Source organism: Chiloscyllium plagiosum, chromosome 13 (genome assembly GCF_004010195.1).
Source record: "Chiloscyllium plagiosum isolate BGI_BamShark_2017 chromosome 13, ASM401019v2, whole genome shotgun sequence".
Classification (NCBI taxonomy): Eukaryota; Metazoa; Chordata; class Chondrichthyes; order Orectolobiformes; family Hemiscylliidae; genus Chiloscyllium; species Chiloscyllium plagiosum.
Genome location: NC_057722.1, coordinates 11542863 through 11567721, shown reverse-complemented (window position 1 = coordinate 11567721; position 24859 = coordinate 11542863). Strand labels below are relative to the sequence as shown.

Sequence of the window (24859 nt, the reverse complement as noted above, 5' to 3'; positions counted from 1 at the left end):
TCGCTATTACCCCCCTGCCAACTTGCATCCACCTATCACCTTCCCAGCTATGTTGCCTCCAGCTCCACCCTATACCCCTATTTATCTCTCAGCCCCCTTCCCCCTCCACCTTTCTGATGAAGGGCTTATGCCAGAAACATAGACTCTCCTGCTCCTCAGGTGCTACCTGACCTGTGCTTTTCCAGTGCCATAGTTTTTGAATATAGAAAAGTGTGAAATTATGCACATTGGTAGGAAGAATAGACGGGTAGAATATTTTCTAAATGAGGAACGGCTTCAGAAATCTGAAGCACAAAGCAACTTGGGCATCCTAGTTCAGGATTCTCTTAAAGTGCAGGTTCAGTTGACATTTCAGGCGGCAAATGCAGTGTTACCATTGAGGGCTAGGGCACAAGAGCAGAAATGTATTGCTAATGCTTCATTAGGCTCTTTTCAGACAGCATTCGAAATATTGTAGAGTAGACAGTCAGAAACTTTTTTCCCGGGTGCAACAGAGTGTTACAAGGGGACATAAATTTAAGGTGAAGGGTGGAAGGTATAGGGGAGATGTCAGGGGTGGGTTCTTTACCCAGAAAGTGGTGGGGGCGTGGAATGCGCTGCCCGTGGGAGTGGTAGAGTCCGAATCTTTGGTTACCTTTAAGCGGCAATTGGATAGGTACATGTATGGGTGCTTAAGCTAGGACAAATGTTCGGCACAACATCGTGGGCCGAAGGGCCTGTTCTGTGCTGTATTGTTCTATGTTCTATGTAGACCCTTCCACACCAACTCTCTGAACAGTATCCCATCCAAGCCCATGCCCCATTATTCTACATTTATCGCTAACTAACGTACTTAACCGACACATCCCTGAACACTATTAGCAATTTAGCATGACCAATTCATGTAAAGTGCACATCTTTGGAATCTTTGGGGAGGAAACCAGAGAACCTGGAGGAAATCCATGCAGACACAGGGAGAATGTGCAAACTCCACACAGTCAGTTGCCCAAGGCTGGAATCGAACCCAGGTCTCTGGCACTGTGAGGCAGCAGTGCTAACCACTGAGCCTCCGTGCTGCCCACAATTTTCTTACTTGGGTTTTATAACGAGTCCAAAACCCAAACATATTTCAATATGAATTCCCTCCTTTGCAGTTAATATCTCTAAGAAGCCCAAAATACCTTTTGTACCAGAGTCTCCATTTCCACTTCAGAAAATCTGAAAATGCCTTGCTGTACCATCTTAATTCTTTTGTAAATCAAATACTCCAAGACAATAGGAGAATAGAGCCTTGGGATTACATTTACATCTGTCTGAGGGCAGTCAGAAAGACAGTAGACCAAACATTTAGGAGTTGGACCACAATCCAGAGTTGTCACACCCATTCTGGGAGTTCCCTATTTCCAATGGCATGGGTCAAGAGAAGAAGTAGCAACCCTTGCCCCATATGCCTGATCTGGGTAGGTCTATTGAGGTCAATCCCTTCCTCTTGCAATTTTCATGGAGTTGAGGTAACTTTCCCATGACTTGTGGTTCATGGGTCTTCAGAGGAATTGACAGCAATGTGCTTGATTCAGGAAGCTTTTGAAAGGTCTTTAAAAATATCAATCAAACAGGGTTTTAAATATAAATAATAGGAGCTACAAGCACCTGATACCTCTTTATCATGACAAAATGCTCATCAAGGAACTGAAGAAAAGATCACAGAAGAAACATTCACATTATTATGACCTCAAAAAGCTGTTAATCGTTTCTGCAATTGTATCAACAAACTTAAAGATTCACATAATCTTTTTATGTGAGTCTGACTCTCAGTCAAACTTCAATATGTACAGACTAAAGGGAGGATCTTATAATGATTACTATTACTAGAGAAAAAGTGATGGGACTACTAATGGAGTTTAAGCTTGACAAATCTTCTAGACCTGATAGATTGAATCTTCGGGCTTCAAAGGAACTGGCTGCAGAGATAGCAGAATTCTTTGGTTGATATCCTGCAATTGGTGAGAGCACATCTAGAGTGTAGATTTTGGCCATCTTATTTCAGGAGGCATAAGCTTAAGTGGAGGTAATTTAGAAGATTCACTAGGCTGAATCCTGGGATGAAGGGATGTCTTACAAAGGAATGTTGAGCAAGTCTTGCTTATATCAATTGGAGTTTAGAAGAATTAAAAGTTATCTTATGAAAATATTTAAAATACTGAAGGTGCATTATAGGGTGGATGCTCAGAGAATGCTTTCCCTCATGGGATAATCTAGAACTAGTGGCCACAGTTTTAAAATAAGATGTCTCTCATTTAATGTGGAGATAAGAGGCATTTCTTCTTTTAGAGGGTTCTTAATGTTCAAAATATGTTCAAGGCTCACTTTGATAGATCTTTGATTGACAAGAAGTCAAGTGTTATGGAGGAGTGGCAGATAAGTTTAGCTAAGACCATATCAGCCATCATCTTATTTACTGGTAGAGGGAGCTCAAAGAGTGAATGGTCTACTCCTGATTCAATTTCTTCTGTTTTTATGACATAGATCAGTTGCTTGTATCTGTGTTGTTTACATAATATTATTGATTACTATTTACATAATCAAATTGAAAATATTCACTTAATGTTATGGCAAAGGGAAGAATAAGTGCAGAAGAGATGAGAAATTGTCAGGAAAGAGGAGATCTAAAAAGGGAAGGAAAGAGAAGAACAGAATTCAGGAATGGGTTTCAGAATAATTGAGGGCAGGAGACAAGGAGAGTATTGGAGGAAGAAAGGAAAGGAAAGGGGAGATGTTTTCTGATGAAGGTTCATGAAATTATTATATGGAAATTTGGGTCCTGAAGTGTACAGAACCATGTAAAGCTTTAAATTTGATTTATATTCTTATATTGTGTGTGTTAAGAAGGATATTTTAGTTTCATTTTGAGTTCTAGGTGTCTGAATTTTGATTATGTGCATCCAGATGTGCCCTTTAAGAAAAACTCTAGGTGAATATGTTAATGTTTTCGATAACAAATCAGTGAATGCAGACAAGAACCAAGTACAACCGTGCCAAATGAACTTTAAAGTGAATCAGGGTGACAGTCAAACTTCAGTGAACAATCTTTCAGGTTGCTGTTGACAGTAACAGGGATGAATCCTTATTTTTTGACCTGTGGAATAAGACCATTTCAACTAGAGTTTTTTTATGGTGTAATAGCTTGTATTATTTATATTGACCACCACAGTAACCAAACTGTAGAAATAAAGCTTGTGGTCTATCAAGTCAGATTTTACTTTGGGATCTGACTTACGTAACATTAGCATCAGCTGGAATAATAAAATTTTATTTAATTTACATATATTATGAGAAAATTAGTCAATCAAAATGCACATGACATAAGTTGCTGATATGTATTGGGACTGTAGGTTATACTGCATGACGTAGTTAATAACTGTGAAATTATAACAGCTTTTAGCTAATTTCTCCCCATCAATCATTGAAAAAAGTTTGTGATGACTTTTAAAAATCTACATTCAGACTCAATTAAATGGCATGACTGAAATTTTGTGAGTATGTGAGCAATAACATGGACTGAGATAGGTTGAAAAGCTGAGCTAAGAAATGATAAATGAGATTTATTGTTACTAAGTGCAATATGATTAGGATATGGTAAAAGGATGAAAACTGTCACTGTAACAAACACATTGATCTAAAGGATACAGTCTAGAAAGAGACCTGAGCTGCTGCAGGGCAGGTCACTGAATCTGTGTTCAGGGGATGAAAATAAAGTAAATGTAGGAAGAACTGCATGGCATTTAGTTTAAGCTCTATATAGTATCACAAAATGACCACCTCTAACAAGACAGACTCTAACCTGTTCTTTTTAATGTTCAATGGTAGTTCAATTGGTAAACTGTCATGAATAGCTTAGTGTTACTATTGACTACACTGGACCGCAAGGGCAGGTAAGAGGCTGATTATTCTGTGACAATTCACCTCATTTCTTTGAAAGTATCTTCACCATCTTCAAAACACAAGTGTGGAGCTTGACAAAATACACTCTATTTACCTTGATTTGTATAACTCTGACAGTCAAGATGTTTCACACCATCCAGGATAAAATAGCCAACTTGATTAGCATCTCATTTTATATCTCAAACATTCATTTCTCCCATGATCAACATACTGTGTCAGCAATGTGTACCACAATAGGATGCACTGCAATAACTTGACGCACTCCTTCAATAATATCTTACAAACCAACAACCTGCAGCACCTAGAAAATTAAGGGTAACCAATGTACAAGAACACCACAACCTGCACGTTCCCTGCCATGTCACAAACCATCCTGATTTTGGAACTACATCATCATTTCTTATTGTCAATCCTGAAAAAGCATGCCTATACCAGTTAGGCTTCAGCAGTTCCAAAAGGCAACTCACCACCAGCTTCTTGACAACAATTTGGCTTAGGTAATAGATGCTAGCTTTACTAATGACGTCCATATCCGACGAGCAAATAAAAAAATGGATCGCATGTGCAGCCATACTTTGGCCTTAAAAGCTGTATTTTGTTCCTTTTTTTAAAAGAGAAGTTTTAAGGCAGAGGCTCAGAGCTGTCTATTTGAATCCAATAAACAGCTTGCATTTTTGCTTTAAAAAATTAGAACAATAGAAACAGTCTGAATGAGTGGGGTCAAGCTCTCACAGAACCAGGATTTTTAGTTTGAGTTTTCAGTAGTTGCTGCTGGATGGAAGCTGCATTATATCTCTGCCTGTTACTCTTTCTTCTTGAACTGGAGAATTGTCTTTGAGACAATCTATTCTTTTCAGCTTGTTTTTTTCCAAGGGTATGTTTATGGTATATTACTATATTGGAACACTTACTTTTTAGTACTAAAATAATGTATTATTCTGTTAAGTTTCCCAATAGAGTTAAGGTTTTCCAATTCATTTTTTCTTTTGTTATAACTTAACAAAATGTATTTTGTTTCAAATCTGGTAGTTTGACCAGCTGAATTGCATCTGAAATATAACACCTTACAATTACCTTTAAAATAAAGAAAAATTAGGGTCTCAACTATCCACTGAATATATTTTGTGGGTGTTTGGTGTATTCCATAACACATAGAACATAAATCACAGATGGTGATGGTGAGACTATCCAGGGCATTGTTTCTTTTCAATCTGTATTAGTCTGTAGGGTAATCATTGTGCCATAGGAATGACTTTGTAGCACTCAAAATGGTGCAGTAAATGCAATTCATCCAATATCTGGGTATTAAATACCCAACCTACTCATTGGATATCTAAATTATAGAATTGAATTTGTTGATACAAGAAAAGACTGAGAACAATGTTATTCAGATATTCAAGATCTTTAAGCAAACCAACTAGCTGGACATGGAGAAGTTGCTAATCCAATTATATAAGGCAGATAGTTCGAATCACAGAATAGAGAAAATGATGCAACAAAAAAATGTCTAATTATTTCAACTGTAGTACGGTGAATGTTCAGAATGGTCAGCTAAAGCAGATGATTAAGGCTGATAACATCAGCCATTTGATGCAAGAGGCAAAATTGAGGACTGCGGATGCTGGAAATCAGAGTCTAGATTAGAGTGGAGCTTCTTCATTCCTGATGAAGGGCTTTTGCCCGAAATGTCGATTTTCCTGCTCCTCAGCTGGCAAAAATAGGTTTTCCAAGTCCAGTCTGTTCCAGTACTCCCATTGAAATAACAAACAGGAAAATTAAAATATGTTGCGCAATACATTTTCATGTTCATGTGTTTAAGAAAAGACAGAGCTAATTTGAGAGAAACCAAAACAAACAACATACATTTTCAGATTTTTATTCTAATTGGTACATTCTCTGAAAGAGACGTGGCCTACGTAGGCTGAGCAGTGTCTGAACCATACTTCCTCCCCACATATTTAGGATGAAAAATATTTGATGCAGCAATGGATCCAGATTCTTGATTTACACTGACTGACACTATCTAATAACTAAGCTTGCACAGTTAATGAGGTAAAGGCCTAGTTCAAAAGTAGCATGTGAAGGAATCAAACACAGGAATTAACAGCATATATGTCATACCTGAAATATATCTTGTTTTTAGATACCCAAATTTGTGTGAAAAAGTTAAATTTGTCAGAGTTCAGAAGGGAGAAAAAATGCTATGTTTTCATTCCTAGTTAACAAATTGTAATATTGGTTTGTTCGCAGTGCAACATAAACAAAGAACTACAAGCCTTGTTTCATGATTTTACAATTACTTCAATCAATATTTTGGATGCTTCCTTTATGAACTAGTTAGCTTAATTGGTGAATGTGGTTGAAAATGCAACTGTAGTGATTACTGCCATCTTGAAGTTGGTGGCCTTGAGTTTTTGATTGTGGGTCCCTGCGGGATTTAAAAATCTGTTTGTTCCTATTATGGGGCTTTACTGGCATTTGTAGGCATGGGCTCATATGAATCAAAACCAGAACCAGAGCCAGAACCAGAGCCGGGGCCAGAGCCAGAGCCAGAGCCGGAACCAGAGCCAGAGCCAGAGCCAGAGCCAGAGCCGGAACCAGAGCCAGAGCCGGAGCCAGAGCCGGAGCCAGAGCCAGAGCCGGAGCCGGAGCCGGAGCTGGAGCCGGAACCAGACCCTGAGCCGGAGCCAGAGCCATATTCAAAACCAGTGCCAGACCCCGAACCAGAGTAGTAGCCAGAGCCAGAGCCAGAACCAGAGCCATCATCTTCAGAATGTGTTGGGTTTTTACTATTAAAGTCAGGATTGTAATAATCAGAGCCTCCTGAAAATCCTGGAACTGTTCCCCTGGAAATAGCTGGATAACAGGAATCGGGATAGAGTAAAAAGCCGCTGAATGTGCTGTCTGTATCCTGGTCTGCAAATATGCCATTGAAATTAGAATCCTTTACTTGTAACCATATTTTGTCCCCTGCTTCAAGGTGTACTATTAAAGTTTGGGAAACGTGATCCCTGCTAACTTTGTTAGCTGTTTTGATAACTAATTTACGGTTTATGAATAATCCCAGTTTAACAGGATTTTCATCTATCGACAAATGATAACTAAATATATATGTTCCATTGACTGGTGCAATGTAAACTCCAACTGCAGGATTGAAATGTCCTTGGATGTTGTAGAAAACAACAGTGAATGGTATCGGGAAAAATGGATTCGGTAAGCCTTCTTCAGGACTTCGTCCAGCAGAGAATGCAGATTGGATAGTAGGAACACATGGGCCGGGTGGTCCTATCTCACCTTCTTTGCCCTGTTCACCTTTGTCTCCTTGTTCACCTCTTTTTCCTTGTTCACCCTTTGGCCCTAGATCTCCTTTGTTTCCCTGTGGTCCAGCGGCTCCAATACTTCCACGTTCACCTTTCTCTCCATCCACACAGTCACAAATACCTTGTTCCCCCTGATGACCTTTTACTCCTTTATCTCCTCTGTCCCCTTTCAGTCCAGGGATGCCTGTTTCGCCTTTGCTGCCAACAGGCCCAGTCAAACCAATTTCACCCATTTCCCCTTTTGGGCCATGGGGGCCTCTATCTCCTTTGGGTCCTGTATCTCCTTTTAATGTCTGGCAAGTAGTTGGACATTGGCCAGGTAAACCTGCACTTCCCTTAAGACCTGGCAGTCCATTAGCACCTGGGTTACCCCTTGGACCTAGAAACAAAATATGAAAAGTTATTAATAGAAGACATTCTGATAGGAGTTAATGAAATTATGTTAAATATATAACAAATAATCAAAGAAAATACTTTATTGGTGCCATGGGCTGGGATTTATCACCCCAAGCAGGGCATGTTTTAGTGAAAGATGGGGGAGCAACGTAAATATATTGGTGGTGAGAGAACCCAGTTTCCATCCACCCCTGATCCTGTCTGCATAAATCAGAAGGCAGGTAATCGCTGAAATCAGCAGCTCACCTGCCCTTTAAATGGAAAGGATATGGACAATTGAGCATCTTAACAAGCCAACAGACCCAGATAATACACTGCCCATGTCATATGACCAGTGTGTGCAGGTGGGTGAGAAGCAGAAGTCAGTTCCTTGAAAAAGTGGGCATTAGACCCAATTTAGAGAGAGGTTTTGGTGGTAGTATCATAACCAAAATATTAGCTGGCAGTGGTGGGCAATAGAGAATTCCAATGGAAATGCTATCTACTGATATCTTTAATGTCTTTGAAGATTAATGCATTCTCAATGCATTATCCATTCTGCTACATAACTCTGTCAGTGTCAGATTTATTTGGCTCCAATCTCAACACCCCTCTTCTAAACAGGTATGGTTCTGCATTTTCTCAGATCTCAAATAAGAAAATCAATCAACGTTGTTTGTTTCAACTTGATTTTCTCTCCTTGTCTCAGTAAGGTGCAACTCCTTTCCTGAGTTTCACAAGATTAGAAAATAAAAAGTGTAAATACATGTGAGAAGTAAATATTTCTGCAACTTACCTCTAAGTCCGCGGAACCCCCTACGTCCTCGAATCCCCTTGAGTCCCATCATGCCTCTTGGCCCTCGAGCACCTTTCTGTCCTGCAATTAGAAGAAAGAAAAATAAATTTAAATTACACACAACAACATCTCAAAATACCAGCCCTGGTGATGACATTTTACTTGGTATTTGTGAGATTATTTAAGTGGTGGACGCAGAATTACAGCAAAACTGGTACAGACTTAGGGTGAATATTTTAAAAATTTATATGTTACAGGCAGAATTGTATTATCTTACTTAGGACAATAAAGTATATTGCCTGGGGCTGATATTGGTCTTAGGTAAAACAACACAGGTGACTCTTTTTTACATACTGTGCAATTAACTTTTCCTTTGACTTCATGATATAATAAATGGGTTACTTTTGAAAGGGGGCTGTCAATTCGCAATTATTCATCTTGAGTTAGACAGAAAGCTCTGTCAACTTTACCTCAAGTCAACACCTTTAAGAAGTATATAAAGCATACATCATTCTTTCCATTCCCTTTCTCCTGAATGGGTGACCTTTGTAGTAGCACAATATAACAAGGATGATAGCTCATCAGTAACTCAACTCAAGTTAGCACTACCCAGAAGTGTACTTCAGAGTATTTGACTATGGATGGCATCAAAGACAAATTCTATCTCCATTCAATAAACATATAGAAACATTCTCCTGCATTGGTTCCTGAGTAGCCATTATGATTGGAGCTGATTGCAGCACCCTAACTGAAATCAACAAACTCAGGATGTTGTTTGCTATTATATCAGTTATTAAAACATAGGAACATAGGAGTAGGAATAGATCATTCAGTTCATCATTCGACTGGATCATGCCTAATAATCTATGGCATTCCATTTTCCTATACTATCCCCCATACTCTTTGATATTATTAATACCATAACCTAATGTAAACACAACACACACAAAGGTTCTGTAAGCTTATTCACTTTTTTTTTGTATTGTACTAATCACTAAATTATGTAATTGTGCTTTAATTTCTTTTTCATAAACTGGTTGTGGTGAGGTTCTGCATGCTGGGCATCAAAAAAGAAATTGCTATGGTACATTCACAGCAACAGAAGTGTATAAGCAATCTGCAAAAAGGACTTGGTGTTGCAGACAGTTAGCGCAATTTGGTCACCAACTCGAAAACTATGCCGTAGAGATCTGTTGGTGGAATAACTGCCTGAGGCAGACCTTGGATTGTGGAACTGCTAAACAACCTATGTCATTATGACTACATAGTATTGTTTAGTCATGCAATAAAGGGTCTGAATGGCTGGTTGCGATGTAGAATGACTCAATTGCATGTCTTAAATTCCTGCATCTGGTGACATTACCATGACGGTCTCTCTTTCTCAACCTTTCCCATCACCTGAAGCATGGTGACCCTCCAGTTAAACCACCACTAGCCATCTCTTTCTAATGAGAGAGCAGCCATATGATTTAGTCAGACTGTGGCAGTTTTGCCACAGGAAGTGAAAATATATCCAAGTTGTTGTGTGTCATTGAATATTGGACCAGAACTATGAGACCTAGAAAAGAATTACATTTTTCAGTGGTAAGCCAACCAGGAAGAGGATTGGGCCAACCGGGAAGAGGCTTATCCCAGAAGTGAATATTCCAGAATCTGAAACATAACAGAGCATGGAGAGTTCTACTTATCTGCCTGTACTGATAAGGACTGTGAAAAAATTAGACTTAGGTAGGAGTCAGAGATCATAGAAATTAATTTGAGAGTGACACAATAACAGAGATTACTGTTGAAAAAAGACAAGACAGAGAAAAGTACTTTTGTATAAGTCTTTTCTTTGTGTCTGTATTTTATAGAATTGTCCTTTAGTATCTGTCCTTTCAAGCCAGCAGAGATCATCATCCCCATATGATCTAATCCTGCATATTTAAAAGCTGTTGTGGATTTAATGCAGAGGAAATGTGGAATGATTGTAAAAGTCAGCCAGATGGAGCTCATAGAATATGAGTTCTTTGGCTGGGGCTGTTAATCTGAGCTAATCAGGGCACCCTCCCTGACAGACATAAAGAGGACTGTCAAGCATTCTGGTCACTCTGACAGCTGGCTCTGATGGAGTTGGATCAGTGTCAAGTCCTCTCCATGTGTAAATGAAGAGGGGTTTGGTGATGGGATACTGGTCTCTGTGGAGTTATTTCAGTGGTGATGAGAGAAAAGCACACTCCTGAAGAAATGTGCTTGCAATAGTCATCTTTGAGGTGGGCTCAAGATTTCTGACATCATTCCACTGGATGAAATCGTATCAGAAACAATGACTCCACTAAGACTCTAAGTGGAAAAGAAAGTTTATGAAAGACGATGAAGTTTGGTGTAGGAACCACAGCAATGACCCTGCATGGGTAAAAGGCATGGTCAATGTGAGGTCAGGTCCAGTGGTGCATAAAGTTCCAGTAGGTGGGATGGTGTTGAACAAGCATGTGGACCATATGAAAGCTACAAACTCACAAATGATGCGAGAACAAAACGGCTCCCCAACTGCATTTCCCATGGTTTTCCCTTTCCATGTTGACAATACTTTGGATTCCAAGATGGACACAACAGGTGTCACCTCCTCAATACCTTTGCCGAGAAGTTCCTGGTGCAAGAGTGCACAGCCTCTGTGTGCACTACACACTGCCTGGATCAAAGGCAGAATTGGAGGAACCTGACCCAGTGCGAAAAAGCCCAAGGGGGGGCTACAAAACAGAAAGAACTGGCCTATGTCCTCAGACTCAGAGGGCAAGGGATGTAGTGATTGTAAAGAGTGAGGAGAAAGTGAGGTCTGCAGATGCTGGAGATCAAAGTTGAAACTTTATTGCTGGAACAGCACAGCAGGTCAGGCAGCATCCCACATTTCCAACACCCCTCCTCCAAGTCCCTCCTCCCTACATTGTAAAGAGTGAACCTCATAGAATAAGAGTTTCCTGATTGAGGCTGTTAATCTGGTCCAATCAGGGAGTCGTTGCTTACAGATGTAAATAGGCGTATCAACCGGAAGATGGGTAGGGGCAGGCTGCCTTAGAGTGGTCGGAAGGTGGGAGGGGCAGGGGCTTGCTGAGTCTGTATTGTCTGCACTTTTGTATGTAACAGTACTGTCTAATGTACAACTGTTATTGCTGTTGTCTCTTTATATCTTTGTGAAACTGGGATTTGAGGTTTGTCCTCCTATCCCTGTAAACTGTTTGAATGGTAGGGTTTGGGGCCTGGCTTTGCTGCTCCTCTCCCTTGTAAAATTGCTGTCTCTTGTATGCAGCTGTAAATGTAACTGTTTGTTGTAAACTGTTTTTGTAATTTGTTTAATAAAATAAAAGTAAATAGGAGTATCAGAGTTTCTGTTCACTCTGAGAGTTGGCTTTGATGAAGTTGGATCAGTGTCAAGGATTCTCCATGTGTAAATAAAGGGTGACTTGGTGATGGTATACTAGCCTCTGTGGAGTTATTTCAAAATGTCTCTGCATAAAATTGGAAAGAAAATTCATCTCTTAGCAATTTTAGAAACGTGGCTCAGGGATGGACAGAACTGGCAGCTTAATGTTCAGGATAGAAATGTAATAGGAAGGATAGAAAGGGGGGAAAGGTGGGGGCAAAACTGGGGTGGGGGGGGAGTGATATTTTTGATGAGGGATAGCATTACTGCTGTACTTAGGGTGGATAATCCTGGGAATACATCCAGGGAGGTTATTTGGGTGGAACTGAGAAATAAGAAAACGGACGATCACCTTATTGGGAATGTATTATAGACCACCTAATAGTTAGTGGGAAATCGAGAAACAAATTTGTCAGGAGATTTCAATTACCTTTAAGAATAATAGGGTGGTTATGGTTGGGGATACCATAACCAAACATAGACTGGGACTGCCATAGTATTAAGGGTTTAGATGGAGAGGAATTTAAGTGCGTACAAGAAAACGTTCTGACTCAGAATGTGGATGTACCTGCTAAAGAAAGTGCAAAACTTGGACCTACTCTTGGGAAATGAGGCAGGGCAGATGACTGAGGTGTCAGTGGGGGAGCACTTTGGGGCCTGCAACCATAATTCTGTTAGTTTTAAAATAGTGATGGAAAAGGATAAACTGGATCTAAAAGTTGAAGTTCTAACTTTGGAGGAAGACCAATTTTGATGGTAGTAGGCAAGAACTTTTGAAAGCTGACTGGGGGCAGATGCTTGCAGGTAAAGGGACGGCTGGAAAATGGGAAGCCTTCAGAAATGAGATAATGAGAGTCCAGAGACAGTATATTCCTGTTAGGATGAAAGGAGAGGCTGGTAGGTGTAGGGAATGCTGGATGACTAGAGAAATTGATGTTTTGGTTAAGAAAAAGAGGAAACATATGCCAGGTATAGACAGGAGAGAGTAAGTGAATCCTTAAAGTATAAAGGCAATAGAAGTATACTTAAGAGGGAAATCAGGAGGGCAAAAAGGGGACATGAGATTCCAAAGAGTTTTTATAAATACATTAAGGACAAAAGGGTAACTAGGGAGAGAACAGAGCCCCTGAAAGATCAGCAAGGCAGCCTATGTGTGGAGCCACAGAAATGGGGGAGTTACTAAACGAGTTTTTTGCATCAGTGTTTACTGTGGAGAAGGACATGGAAGATATAGAATATGGGAAAATAGATGGTGACATCTTGACAAATATCCATAATACATAAGAGGAGATGCTGGTTGCCTTGAAACACAAGTGGTGGACCCTAGAACTCTGTGAGAAGCTAGGGAAGTAATTGCTGGGCCTCTTGCTGAGATATTTGTATCATCGATAGTCACAGGTGAGGTGCCAGAAGACTGGAAGTTGGTTAACATGTGCCACTATTTAAGAAAGTTGGTAAGGAAAAGCCAGGAAATGATAGACTGGTGGGCAAGTTGTTAGAGGGAATCCTGAGGGATAGCAAGTACATGTATTTGGAAAGCAAGGACTGATTAGGGATAGTCAGCATTGATTTGTGCATGGGAAATCATGTCTTATGAACTTGATTGAGTTTTCTGAAGAAGTAACAAAGAGGATTGATGAGGGCAGAGCAGTAGAAGTGATCTATATGGAGTTCAGTAAGGTGTTCAACAAGGTTCTTCATGGGAGACTGATTAGCAAGGTTAGATCTCATGCAATACAGGGAGAACTAGCCATTTGGATACAGAACTGGCTTGAAGGTAGACAGAGGGTGGTGGTGGAGGATTGCTTTTCAGACTGAATGCCTGTGATCAGTGGTGTGCCACAAGGATCAGTGCTGGGTCCACTACTTTTTGTCATTTATATAAATGATTTGGACGTGAACATAGAAGGTATAATAAGTTTGCAGATGACACCAAAATTGAAGGCACAGTGGAAAGCAAAGAAGGTTACCTCAAAGTACAATGGGATCTTGATCGGATGGGCCAATGGCTGAGAAGTGGCAGATGGGGAGTTTACTTCAGATAAATGTGAGGTACTGCATTTTGGAAAAGCAATCAGATCAGGACTTATACACTTAATGGTAAGGTCCTGGGGAGTGTTGCTGAACAAGGAGACCTTGGAGTGCAGGTTCATAGTTCCTTGAAAGTGAAGTCACAGGTATATAGGACAGTAAAGAAGGCATTTGGTATGCTTTCCTTTTATTAGTCAGAGCATTAAGTATAGGAGTTGGGAGGTCATGTTGTGGTTGTCCAGGACATTGGTTCGGCCAATTTTGGAATATTGCGTGCAATTCTGATCTCCTTCCTATCAAAAAGAGGTTGTGAAACCTGAACATATTCAGAAAAGATTTACAAGGGTGTTGCCAGGCTTGGAGGATTTGAGCTATAGAGAGAGGCCGAATAGGCTGGGGTTGTTTTCCCTGGAGCGTCAGAGGTTGAGGGGCAACCTTAGAGAGATTTATAAAATCATGAGGAGCGTGGATAGAATAAATTCCCAAGGTCTTTTCCCTGAACTGGGGGGAGTCGAGAACTGGAAGCATAGGTTTAGGGTGAGAGGGGAAAGATATGAAAAGGATTTAAGGAGCAACCTTTAATTTATATATAAAAAGAAAAAGTTATTTTGGGAAGAAATTAATTAGACACTAACAAAACCGCTCAGTGCAACAATTGTTACTTGAATAATCAAACAAGTTCCTTATGAGAAAACAAATAGAAAGAACAAACAAGCAAAATAGGCTAATGCTTGCAACCACATTGGAATTTCTGATTTGTAAATATTATGAAATATTTTCTTTATTGGGCATCAATATTTCTCCAGAGCTCCTGATTGAGATAAAATGATACGAATGGAATACCCACTTAGAATGAAAATAAGTCAACTTGGGTGTCGTTCAATTGAATATATCAAATTGAATCTAGTGAAAGGCAAATTTTGACTTGAACAACTAAAAGAATAAGATGAAAAACACTTAATGAGAATTAGTCACTGGTTAGGTACAGGCAAAGGGAGAACTGGAGGATCTTTTATGTCTATCCGTAACATTTTAATACTTCAGTATTATTGAGAGAGGTAACCCATGAATGGGAAACTTGGCAAAACTCATCTCACTCATGGGCTAGAAGGGAAATAGAGCGTAAAAATAAAAATGATCCGGGAACACCGGAAATCTGAAATGATATGGATCGGAGGCCACAATACAGATATTGCCAAAGAAGCACCCAAGTCAACATGATATTCAGACATAAGTATCCACCCCCGAGAGTCAGACACTGGAGTGTCCCAAATAGCTGTCTGGTCTCTCGAATAGTTAGTGTTGATACCCACCAGAAAAATACCCACCAGAACCATGATGTATATCATGGAGTTGTACCTGGAAGATAATCATAATGAAGATGGGATATCCAGATTGGTGTGATAAAAGGACAAAGAGTTTGCAAGTGCAGCCATTGAGTCAAGTGCTGGATCATGCCATTAGCCCAGACTTTGGGGATAATACGTTGGAAACAGAACTACACATTTTCAGAGGATGGAACTAGATAAATAGGGAACAAAATATTTAACAAGAGCACCTCATTACTGAAAAGTTTGGAGTTGATTTCTCTAAGTAAAAATATAAAAACTTAAGGGGAAAATAGGGGGCATTTGACGAGAGAAAATATCAATCAAACTAAAAGAGCGCCAAATTAGTTAGTCCACCCAATAAGCATCGTGGAGCAGTTGGAGTATCATGTTCAAACTAACAAACTCAGCAAGCAGACAGAAATGCCACAGATGAAGCTGTGAGGAATTATGTGTGTATCAAGTATTGATAGGACAGTGTGAAAATAAGAGTCAAATTTTGGAAAAAGAATCCTCATGAGTTACTAATTACCATTTGGAAACATTGACTAAGGACAAAAACCACACTGTTTTCAGCTCAAAGGTTTGGTACTGATACATTCTATATGAACAGATTATGAAAAGAAATATCTTAAATTGATGGGATTGGTACTTCCTTTTCCAATGATACCACATGTGATGACACCACTTCCAGAGAGCAGGGTTGAGAAGACCAGAGCTTTAGAGGGGGGTAAACATGTGCAACATTATGAGATACTACCAGATGCAGTGAATGTGGAGATTATATAATGGGAACTCCTCTGGAGGGTTGCAATACTGGAAGAAATGTCATAGACATAAATTGTACCAGGGAGATAATGGAAGAAATCTTCAAGACACCCATGTAGTTGACGTAAGGGAGAGAAAATTCCTCAGACAGAAAACAATACCAGTTTGATCAAATCTGATTTGGCAAATAACCATTCCTCCATTTTGTTTCCCTCCAGACAGACCTTTGCTGACAGGAGAAAGAAAATTGGTGAGCATTTAGTTAAAGAGTCATAGAGATGTACAGAACAGAAACAGTCCAACTCATCCATGCTGACCAGATATCCCAACACAATCTAGTCCCACCTGCCAAAACCCAGCCCATATCCCCCCAGGCCCTTCCTATTCAAACACCCATCCAGATGCCTTTTAAGTGTTGTTGTTATACCAGCCTCCACCACTTCCTCTGGTAGCCCATTCCACACACGTACTACCCTCTGCATGAACAAGTTGCCCCTTCAACTCTCACCCTAGCCTATAGCTTCTAGTTCTGGACTTCCCCACCCCAGGGAAAAGACCTTATCTATTTACCCTATCCATGCCTCTCATGGTTTTATAAACCTCTATAAGATCACCCCTCAGCCTCTGACACTCCAGGGTAAACAGCCCAAGCCTATTCAACCTCTCCCTCAAATCCTCCAACCCTGGCAACATCCTTGTAAAACTTTTCTGAACCTTTTCAAGTTTCACAACATCTTTCCGATAGGAAGGAGATCAGAATTGCATGCAATATTCCAAAATTGACCGAACCAATATCCTGTACAGCTGCAACATGACCTCCAAAGTCCTGTACGCAATACTCTGACCAATAAAGGAAAACATAACAAACACCTTCTTCACTATCCTATCTACCTGTGCTCTACTTTCAAGGAGCTCTGAACCTGCACTCCCAGGTTTCTTTGTTCACCAACACTCCCGAGGACCTTAGCATTAAGTGTATAAGTCCTGCTAAGATTCGCTGTGTCAAAATGCAGCACCTCGTATTTATCTAAATTAAACTCCATCTGCCACTCCTCAGCCCATTGGCTCATCTGATCAAGATCCCATTGTAATTCAAGGTAACCTTCACTACACCTCCAATTTCGGTGTCATCTGCAAACTTACTAACTGTACCTCATAAGCTCACATCCAAATCATTTATATAAATGATGAAAAGTTGTGGACCCAGCACAGATCCTTGTGGCACTCCACTGGTCACACGCCTCCAGTCTGAAAAACAACCCTCCACCACCATCCTGTTCTACCTTTGAGACAGTTCTGTATCCAAATGGCTAGTTCTTCCTGAATTCCATGATATCTAATCTTGCTAACCGGTCTCCCATGTGGAACCTTGTCGAACACCTTACTGAAGTCCATGTAAATCATGTTTACTGCTCTAATCTCATCAATCCTCTATGTTACTTATTCAAAACAATCAATCAAGTTTGTGAGACATGATTTCATACAGACAAAGCCATGTAGACTATCCTTAATCAGCACTAGCCTTTCCAAATACATGTACATGCTGAGCCTCAGGATTCCCTCCAATAACTTTCCCACCACTGACGTTAGGCTCACTGGTCTTTAGTTCCCTGGCTTGTCCTTGCCAACTTTCTTAAATAGTAGCACCACGTTAGCCAACCTCTAGTCTTCCGGCAGCTCATCTATGACTAACAATGATAAAAATATCTCAGCAAGAGGCCCAGTAATCACTTCCCTAGCTTCCCATAGAGTTCTAGGGTACACCTGATCAGGTCCTGTGTATTTATCCACCTTTATGAGTTTCAAGACATCCAGCACTTCCTCCTCTGTAATATGGACAGTTTTCAAGATGTCACCATCTATTTTCCTAAATTTTATATCATCCATGTCCTTTTCCACTGTAACATCATGAAATCAAAGCCTAGAACAATAATGAGGGTGAGTTGCAGGAATATGTGAAAGAGTTGGTTGTGATACTCCATTACTAGTCCATCCTATGAGAACATTTAGCTGAGCTATGGAAAGCTATAAATCCCAGAAAGTGTTTAATCAGTTGGGTTAGTTTAGATTCCCTAAAGTATGGAAACAGGCCATTTGGCCCAACAAGTCCATACCAACCCTCTGAAGAGTAAGCCATCCCAGACCCATTCCCCTACCCTATATGTACCCCCGTCTAATGCAACTAACACTATGGCACTAACACTAATACTATGGGCAATTTAGTATGGCCAATTCACTTAACCTGCACATCTTTGGACTGCATAAGACAATCTCAGCATCCCAGGGATTAGCTTGGTAAACCTCCGTTGCATTTCCTCCATGGCAAGTATATCCTTCTTTTGATGAGGAGGCCAAAACTGCACACAATACTCCACATGTGGTCTGACATTCTATACAATTGTAACAATAACTCTTTACCCCAAAAGTAAAGTCTCCTTGTGTTGAAGGCCAACATGATGTTTTCTTTCCTAATTGTTTGCTGCAGATGCAGTGATTCATGAACAATGATACCCTGGGGTTGCTTTGGACAACAACACTCCCACCTCTCAACATTTCAGATATTTTCTGGCATACGTTTTTTTATTTTGCACTCATTTACTTTATATTCCATCTATCATATTCCTGCCTATTCATTTAGCCTGTCCAAATCTCTTTGCATCTTCTTTGTTTAAAATTATTTTGAAATATTATATTTAGTCTCCATATCCAAATCATTTATATATGCTGTGATCAGCTATGGTCCCAACAGTGATACTTATGGTATCCTACTAGTAATATCCTGTCACTCTAAGAATGACATATTTATTCCTGTTCTCTGTTTTTGTCTATGAACCAATTCTTAATCTACACCAATACATTACATCCAATCCTATGTTCTCTAATTTTATTTATTAACCTTTGTGAGACTTTATCAAAAATCTTGTGGAAATCCAATATATTACATCCCCTGATTGTCTTTTATCTGTTCTACAAGTAACATCCTCAAAAAAATGTTATGAAGAATCATATCAGATTTGAAATGTTAACTCTACTTCTTTCCACAGATGCTGCCAGAACTGGTGAGTTTCTCCAGCATTCACTTCATTTACTTCAGATTTATAGCATCAGCAGTATTTTGCTTTAGTTAGAGCATTATTAAACATGATTTGCAGTCTCCTAACAAAAAGCTGTATTGAATTTTGCTACAAAATATTTGTATAATTATAGAATTTTGAATGACTCCTGTTCAGTTTAGATTCTAAGACACATATTTTAGAAATTTGAAAGATTATACACTGGACAGGTTATACCTCTCATAATAAAACAAAAATAAAATTAACTGGGTTAAAAGGCAAAAATTAGTACAGATAAGGATACATTTTTGTTGGATTAATTAGCAATGCAGTTTTTAAATCAGAGTGTGTTGAATGGGGTGGCACTGCTACTTCACAGCACCAGAGATCTAGGTTCAATTCCAGCCTCAGGTGACTATCAGTGTGAAGTTGGCACATTTTCCCTGTGGGTTTCTACACAGTGCTCTGGTTTCCTCCCACAATCCAAAGATGTGCAGGTTAGGTGATGTGGCCATGCTAAATTGTCCATAGTGTTCAGGGATGTATAGGTTAGGTGCATGAGTCAGGGGTAAATGTAGGGGAATGGGTTTAGGTGGGATACTCTTTGGATGGTTGGTGTGGACTTGTTAGGCTGAAGGGCCTGTTTCTACACAGTAGGGATTCTAATTCAACCCAATTGCATACAATTTATCAATTTCATAATGATTCATTACACATATACAAAGATAATAAATGCAAACCTTTTATCCCTCTAAAGCCTCTTGGGCCTATGTGACCTACTGGTCCCATAGTTCCTTTCATGCCAGGCAAGCCGGGCTTTCCTGCCAGAAAAAAACATAAATGTCAGTTTGTTCAATAGAGAAACATATATAATGTCAGCTTTAAAATACATCTCTGCGTCCATTTCTCGCACTATGAAGATTCCTACAGTCTAAACCATCTCATTTCACTTTCATTATATAAAAGTTCAATGGACAAATCCTATACATTTACTCTCATTGTTTGCAATCTAAACAAGTTAAATATTTCCCATACAGAATCACAGAAGTATTACGGCACAGAAGAAGATCATTCAGTTCGCGTCTGCAAAAGTGCTTCATGATTTAGTGCCATTTTCCTGCCTTTTCCTCTACACTTGCACATTATTTCTAAGCAAATAATCATCTAGGGTGCTCGTGAATGCCTCAATTGAATTACATCCACACACTTCCAGACAATGCATTCCAGACCTGAATCACTCATTGTGTGAAAAAGAGGTTTCTCAGATTATATATGATTCATTTCTAGATTACTTTAAGTCTGTGTCTATGCATTCTTCATCCTATTAAGAGCAGGAACAATTTCTTCATATCCACACTATCAGCATTGCATGGAAAACTTCTATCAGACTACCTCTTGGTTTTCTTCTTTACGAGAATAGTCCGAACCTCTCCAATCTATTCTCACAACTGAAGTTTCTTGTTTTAGAACCAATCTTAGAAACCTCTTCTGCACCTCTCCAATGTGCTCATATCCTTCCCATAGTGTGACACCCAGAAATGCTTATAATACTCCAGCTGTGATGTAATAAATGTCTTATACAGTTCAGCATAACCTTGTTCTTACACTCTGTGCCCCTATTAATAAAGCTGATGGTACTGTACAACTTATTAACTGCTCTCTTCACCTTCAATAACCTGGACAGATACACCCAGGCCCCAGTACTCCTGTACCCTTTTAGGTTTGTTCACTCTGTTTTGCATTTTCTATCTGTGCTTTTCCTACCAAAGTGCATCGCCTCATACTTCTATTCTTTTCCCATTGCAGTGAATTCCAATTGATCACAATGTTTTGAACTATATATAATTCAAATTTTGAAAATCAATCTTTAGTGGTTCTAATCTTGTGTCAGTGAATCCCTTAAATTTTCATAATACAGAATTCCTGGGAAAGCACAATACTGTTTTTTTTAATTATCTCATGGGATGTCAGCACTGCTGATTGAGCCAATGTTGGTTGATTATCTCTAATTGGAATTAGGTGTTGGCAATGAACTGCTGCTTTGAACTGTCACAATTAATCTGCTTTTGGCACACCTACCAAATGTTTAGGAAAGTAGTTCCCAAATTTAGATCCAGTGACAATGAAGGAATAGCATTGCAGCTTAAAATCATAATGGTATGTGGTTTGCAGGGATTTCAGGGAAGAAGAGTGTAGTGTTTGAAAAGCATAGCCAGTCAGTCAGCATCTGAGGAGCAGGAGAGTTAACATTTCGAGCATCAGCCCTTCATTCTTGGTACTTGGATGCTGCCTGACTGGCTGTGCTTTTCCAGTACCACACTCTTCGATTCTGATCTCCAGCATCTGCAGTCTTCAGTTTCTCCCAGGGACTTGAGACTGACAGGAAGTGAGTTATTTGCTGCAGAATTCCCAGCCTCTGATCTCTACTTGCAGCTACTGTATTTAAATGGCTGGTGTAGTTCAATTTCTAGCCGATAGTAAACCCTGGATGTTGATTCTGGGGTAGTTCAGCAATGGGAATGCCTTTGAGCAAGAGATGATGGTTAGATTTATCTATTGGAGATTATCATTGACTGGCATTTGAGAGGTACAAATGCTACTTGATACTTAACAGACCTAGCCTTTATATTGTCCAGGTCTTGATGCAGAAGCAAATGAACTGTTTCAGTATTTCAGTGGGACAAATGGCACTGAACATGCCACAATTATCAGTGAACATTCCTACTTCTGATGTTATGATGAACGAAAGGTCATCAATGAAGAAACTAAAGATGGCTGGGTCTACAATGTGCTGATGAACTCCTGCATCAGTGACCTGGGAGTGGGGTGATTAGTTGCCAACAACCATCAGTGTCTTGCTTTACGTTATGAATAGATTTCCCCTTAATGGCACACTCAGTCAACTGGTTCCTTGATGTCAAGACCAGTCACTTTTACTTTACCTCAGGTAAATCCAAGTGTTGTAGCTGTCCTGGAATAGCTTGGCCAGTAGTACTTGTAGTTTGGGAACACAAGTGTTCAGTACTACTGCTGGGATTTTTAAAAAATATTTATTCTTTTATAAGATGTGGTATCAGTGGCAATGCTAGCATTTATTGTCCATCTAGTAAATGCCTTGAAATGACTTGCTTGTTTAGCCATTTCAGTGGGCAGTTAAGAGATAACTACATTACTGAATGAATGGAGTCACATGTAGGCCCTACTGGTCAAAAATTGCAGATTTCCTTCCCTAAAGAATATTATTAAACCAGATGTATATATGATAGGTTCATGGCCACCATTACTGAGAATAGAATTTTTTAACTGAATTTAAATTCCTTCAATTACATTTGGTAGGATTTAAATTCATGCCACAGAATATTATCCTGGGCTTTTGGTTTACTAGTTCATCAACGCATTAACTATGCAACTATCTAGCTACCCATGTTGTCAGAGCTCACGTCCTGTCTTATATCTCGCACCTTCAACCATTCTTTCATATCATTGTCATTTATGATAGTGTAAATATGGACAATCAAATTTTAATTTGCATCAGCTGATTTGCTAATCCAAGCAATAATTGAGGTAAACTTAACAGCATGCTCTATATGAAGAGCAAGACAAAAAAAACGTAAAGAATATACACAAAATAAATTATGAGTTTTGGGCTTCAAGTGATTTCAATCAATCCCACTTTGGTTACCTCACAGGGATTTGTTCAATCGGGAGAGATTCTAATCTATATGATGCTTGACAATCAATCCCACTTTGGTTACCTCACAGGAATTTGTTCAATCGGGAGGGATTCTAATCTATATGATGCTTGACAGTTTATTTTTGCTGTTCTCTGCAGTAGTTTGATATAACCTCAGTGTGTAGATCATCACAATAGTATGCAAATCAAAATTTATGGGAATAACATGTTTCCTCCCTTAGTAGATATTAGACAAACAGATGTTTTCATTGATCCAAAAGCTTCATGGTCATTTTAACTGGTACCAGCTTTTTATGTCTAGGTTACCTTTTCAAAAACAAAACCTGATTTCAATTCTTAAACTATCTTGATTGGATTTAGTCACACATTCTCTAGGTTATTAATTGAAGCCTCTAGGCTACTAGTCTGGCAATATAATCATACATATTACAATATGTAATATATTACTATACATTTCACATTCCACAGAAGAAAAGGAAAACAGACAAAATTTTGCAAATTGGGGTTGGGTCGACATCTATACATAATCCTGCATGTGCAGTTGAGGATGATGCATTAGGTTTTTGTCTCATGTATGGAACAGCCATGCTAAATTGTCCGTAATGTTAGGTAAGGTATAAATGTAGGGGTATGGGTGGGTTGCGCTTCGGCAGGGCGGTGTGGACTTGTTGGGCCGAAGGGCCTGTTTCCACACTGTAAGTAATCTAATCTAATCTAATCTAAAAATAAAAGAATTATTTTCTGGAGAATAGAGTTTAGCTCTTCTTTTGCTTGGCCCCTTGATATCAAACAAGTCTGGGATATACTTATGAGTATATCTATTGGTATACTGCCCAAAGTCTGCCTGATTGACCCAGTGGGATTGATATTTTCTGAGGGTAGGCATAAAGTGGGTCTTGCAGCATCGAAAGCATATGGCAGTTGATTACAGAATTGCTTGCCTTTTCCAATTTGCTCTTTGCCATTTGATTGGAGGCCATAAAACTTTTTGAAAGTATTTTTATCAACTCCAACTGAAATTAAAGCCTTCCTTAGATCCTGAGTTCCAATTTTTCATTCAGGTGAGTCCCAGACCCACACCAATCAACCCCATTGCCCCGTGGTTGAACATTTCAACTCCCCCTCCCACTTTGCGAAGGACATGCAGGTCCTGAGCCTCCTCCATCGACACTCCCTTATCACCCAACACCTGGAGGAAGAACACCTCATCTTCCGCCTCGGGACCCTTCAACCACATGGCATCACCAGTTTCCTCATTGCCCCTCCCCCCACCTTACCCCAGTTCCAATCTTCCAGCTCAGCACCATCCTCATGACCTGTCCCATCTGTCAATCTTCCTTCCCACCTATCCGCTCCACCCTCCTCTCTGAGTTATCACCTTTACCCACACCTATTGCACTTTCAACTACTTTCCCCCAGCCCCAACTCACTCCCATTTATCTCTCCATCTCCCTGACTCCCAGCTTCATTCCTGATGAAGGGCTTTTGCCCAAAACGTCAGTTTTCCTGGTCCTCCGATGCTGCCTGACTGCTATGCTTTTCCAGCACCACTCTAATCTTGACTCTGATCTCCAGCATCTGCAGTATTCACTTTTGCCTATGTCTTGTGGCAGACAGAATGGCATGTTGGCAGTTGCCAGGGGTGGTTGAGTCAGGCAGCATCCACTGAGCACAAGAATTGATGTTTCAGGTATAAGCTCTTCTCCCAGGAGTGGTTGAATGGCAAGTGGTGCAGTTGGTAAGGTGGTAGATTGATCAGGTATGATTTAAAAAGGTGGTAGGGAGGGAGTTAGGTGATAGGATCAGGTGAGATCGGCTCAGAGGGTGTTGGAGGAGTGTAAATCTAAGAATGGGATGTCCAGTTGTTAGGTCAAGGGGTGTTGAGTACGGAGGAGTTGTCAGTACTGAGTTAGGAGGAGATCAGTTTTATAGTCATCTTGAAGTTAAAGCAGATTTTAATATTTCAAAGGTTGCCTGGGTGATTATTTAGGTAACTGTATTGGAAAACCCCAATGTTTCCTGTTCTAATTCAGACTTGAGATGTTTTCAGATGGTTCCAGACACCAGGTAATTGGCCTTTGGAAGTTTAAACTTGCCAGGCAATTGCATGTGTAATCATGTGTGTCAGGACCTCCACATGGTTCAGCATCTCCAATCCACACTGCTAAAATGA

General features: G+C 39.8%; 1 protein-coding gene across 1 annotated transcript in view; it reads right to left on the bottom strand.

Annotated features, from left to right (window-relative positions):
• Positions 1-6379: 6379 nt before the first annotated feature.
• LOC122556289 (inner ear-specific collagen-like) overlaps positions 6380-24859 on the bottom strand; it is a 65550-nt gene continuing 47070 nt past the window's right edge. The window contains exons 3-5 of the mRNA XM_043702917.1: positions 19733-19813; positions 8413-8493; positions 6380-7620 (exon numbers count right to left, since the gene is read on the bottom strand). Of these exons, the coding sequence (XP_043558852.1) occupies positions 6380-7620; positions 8413-8493; positions 19733-19813 (1403 nt within the window). The remainder of the gene's footprint in view (positions 7621-8412; positions 8494-19732; positions 19814-24859) is intronic.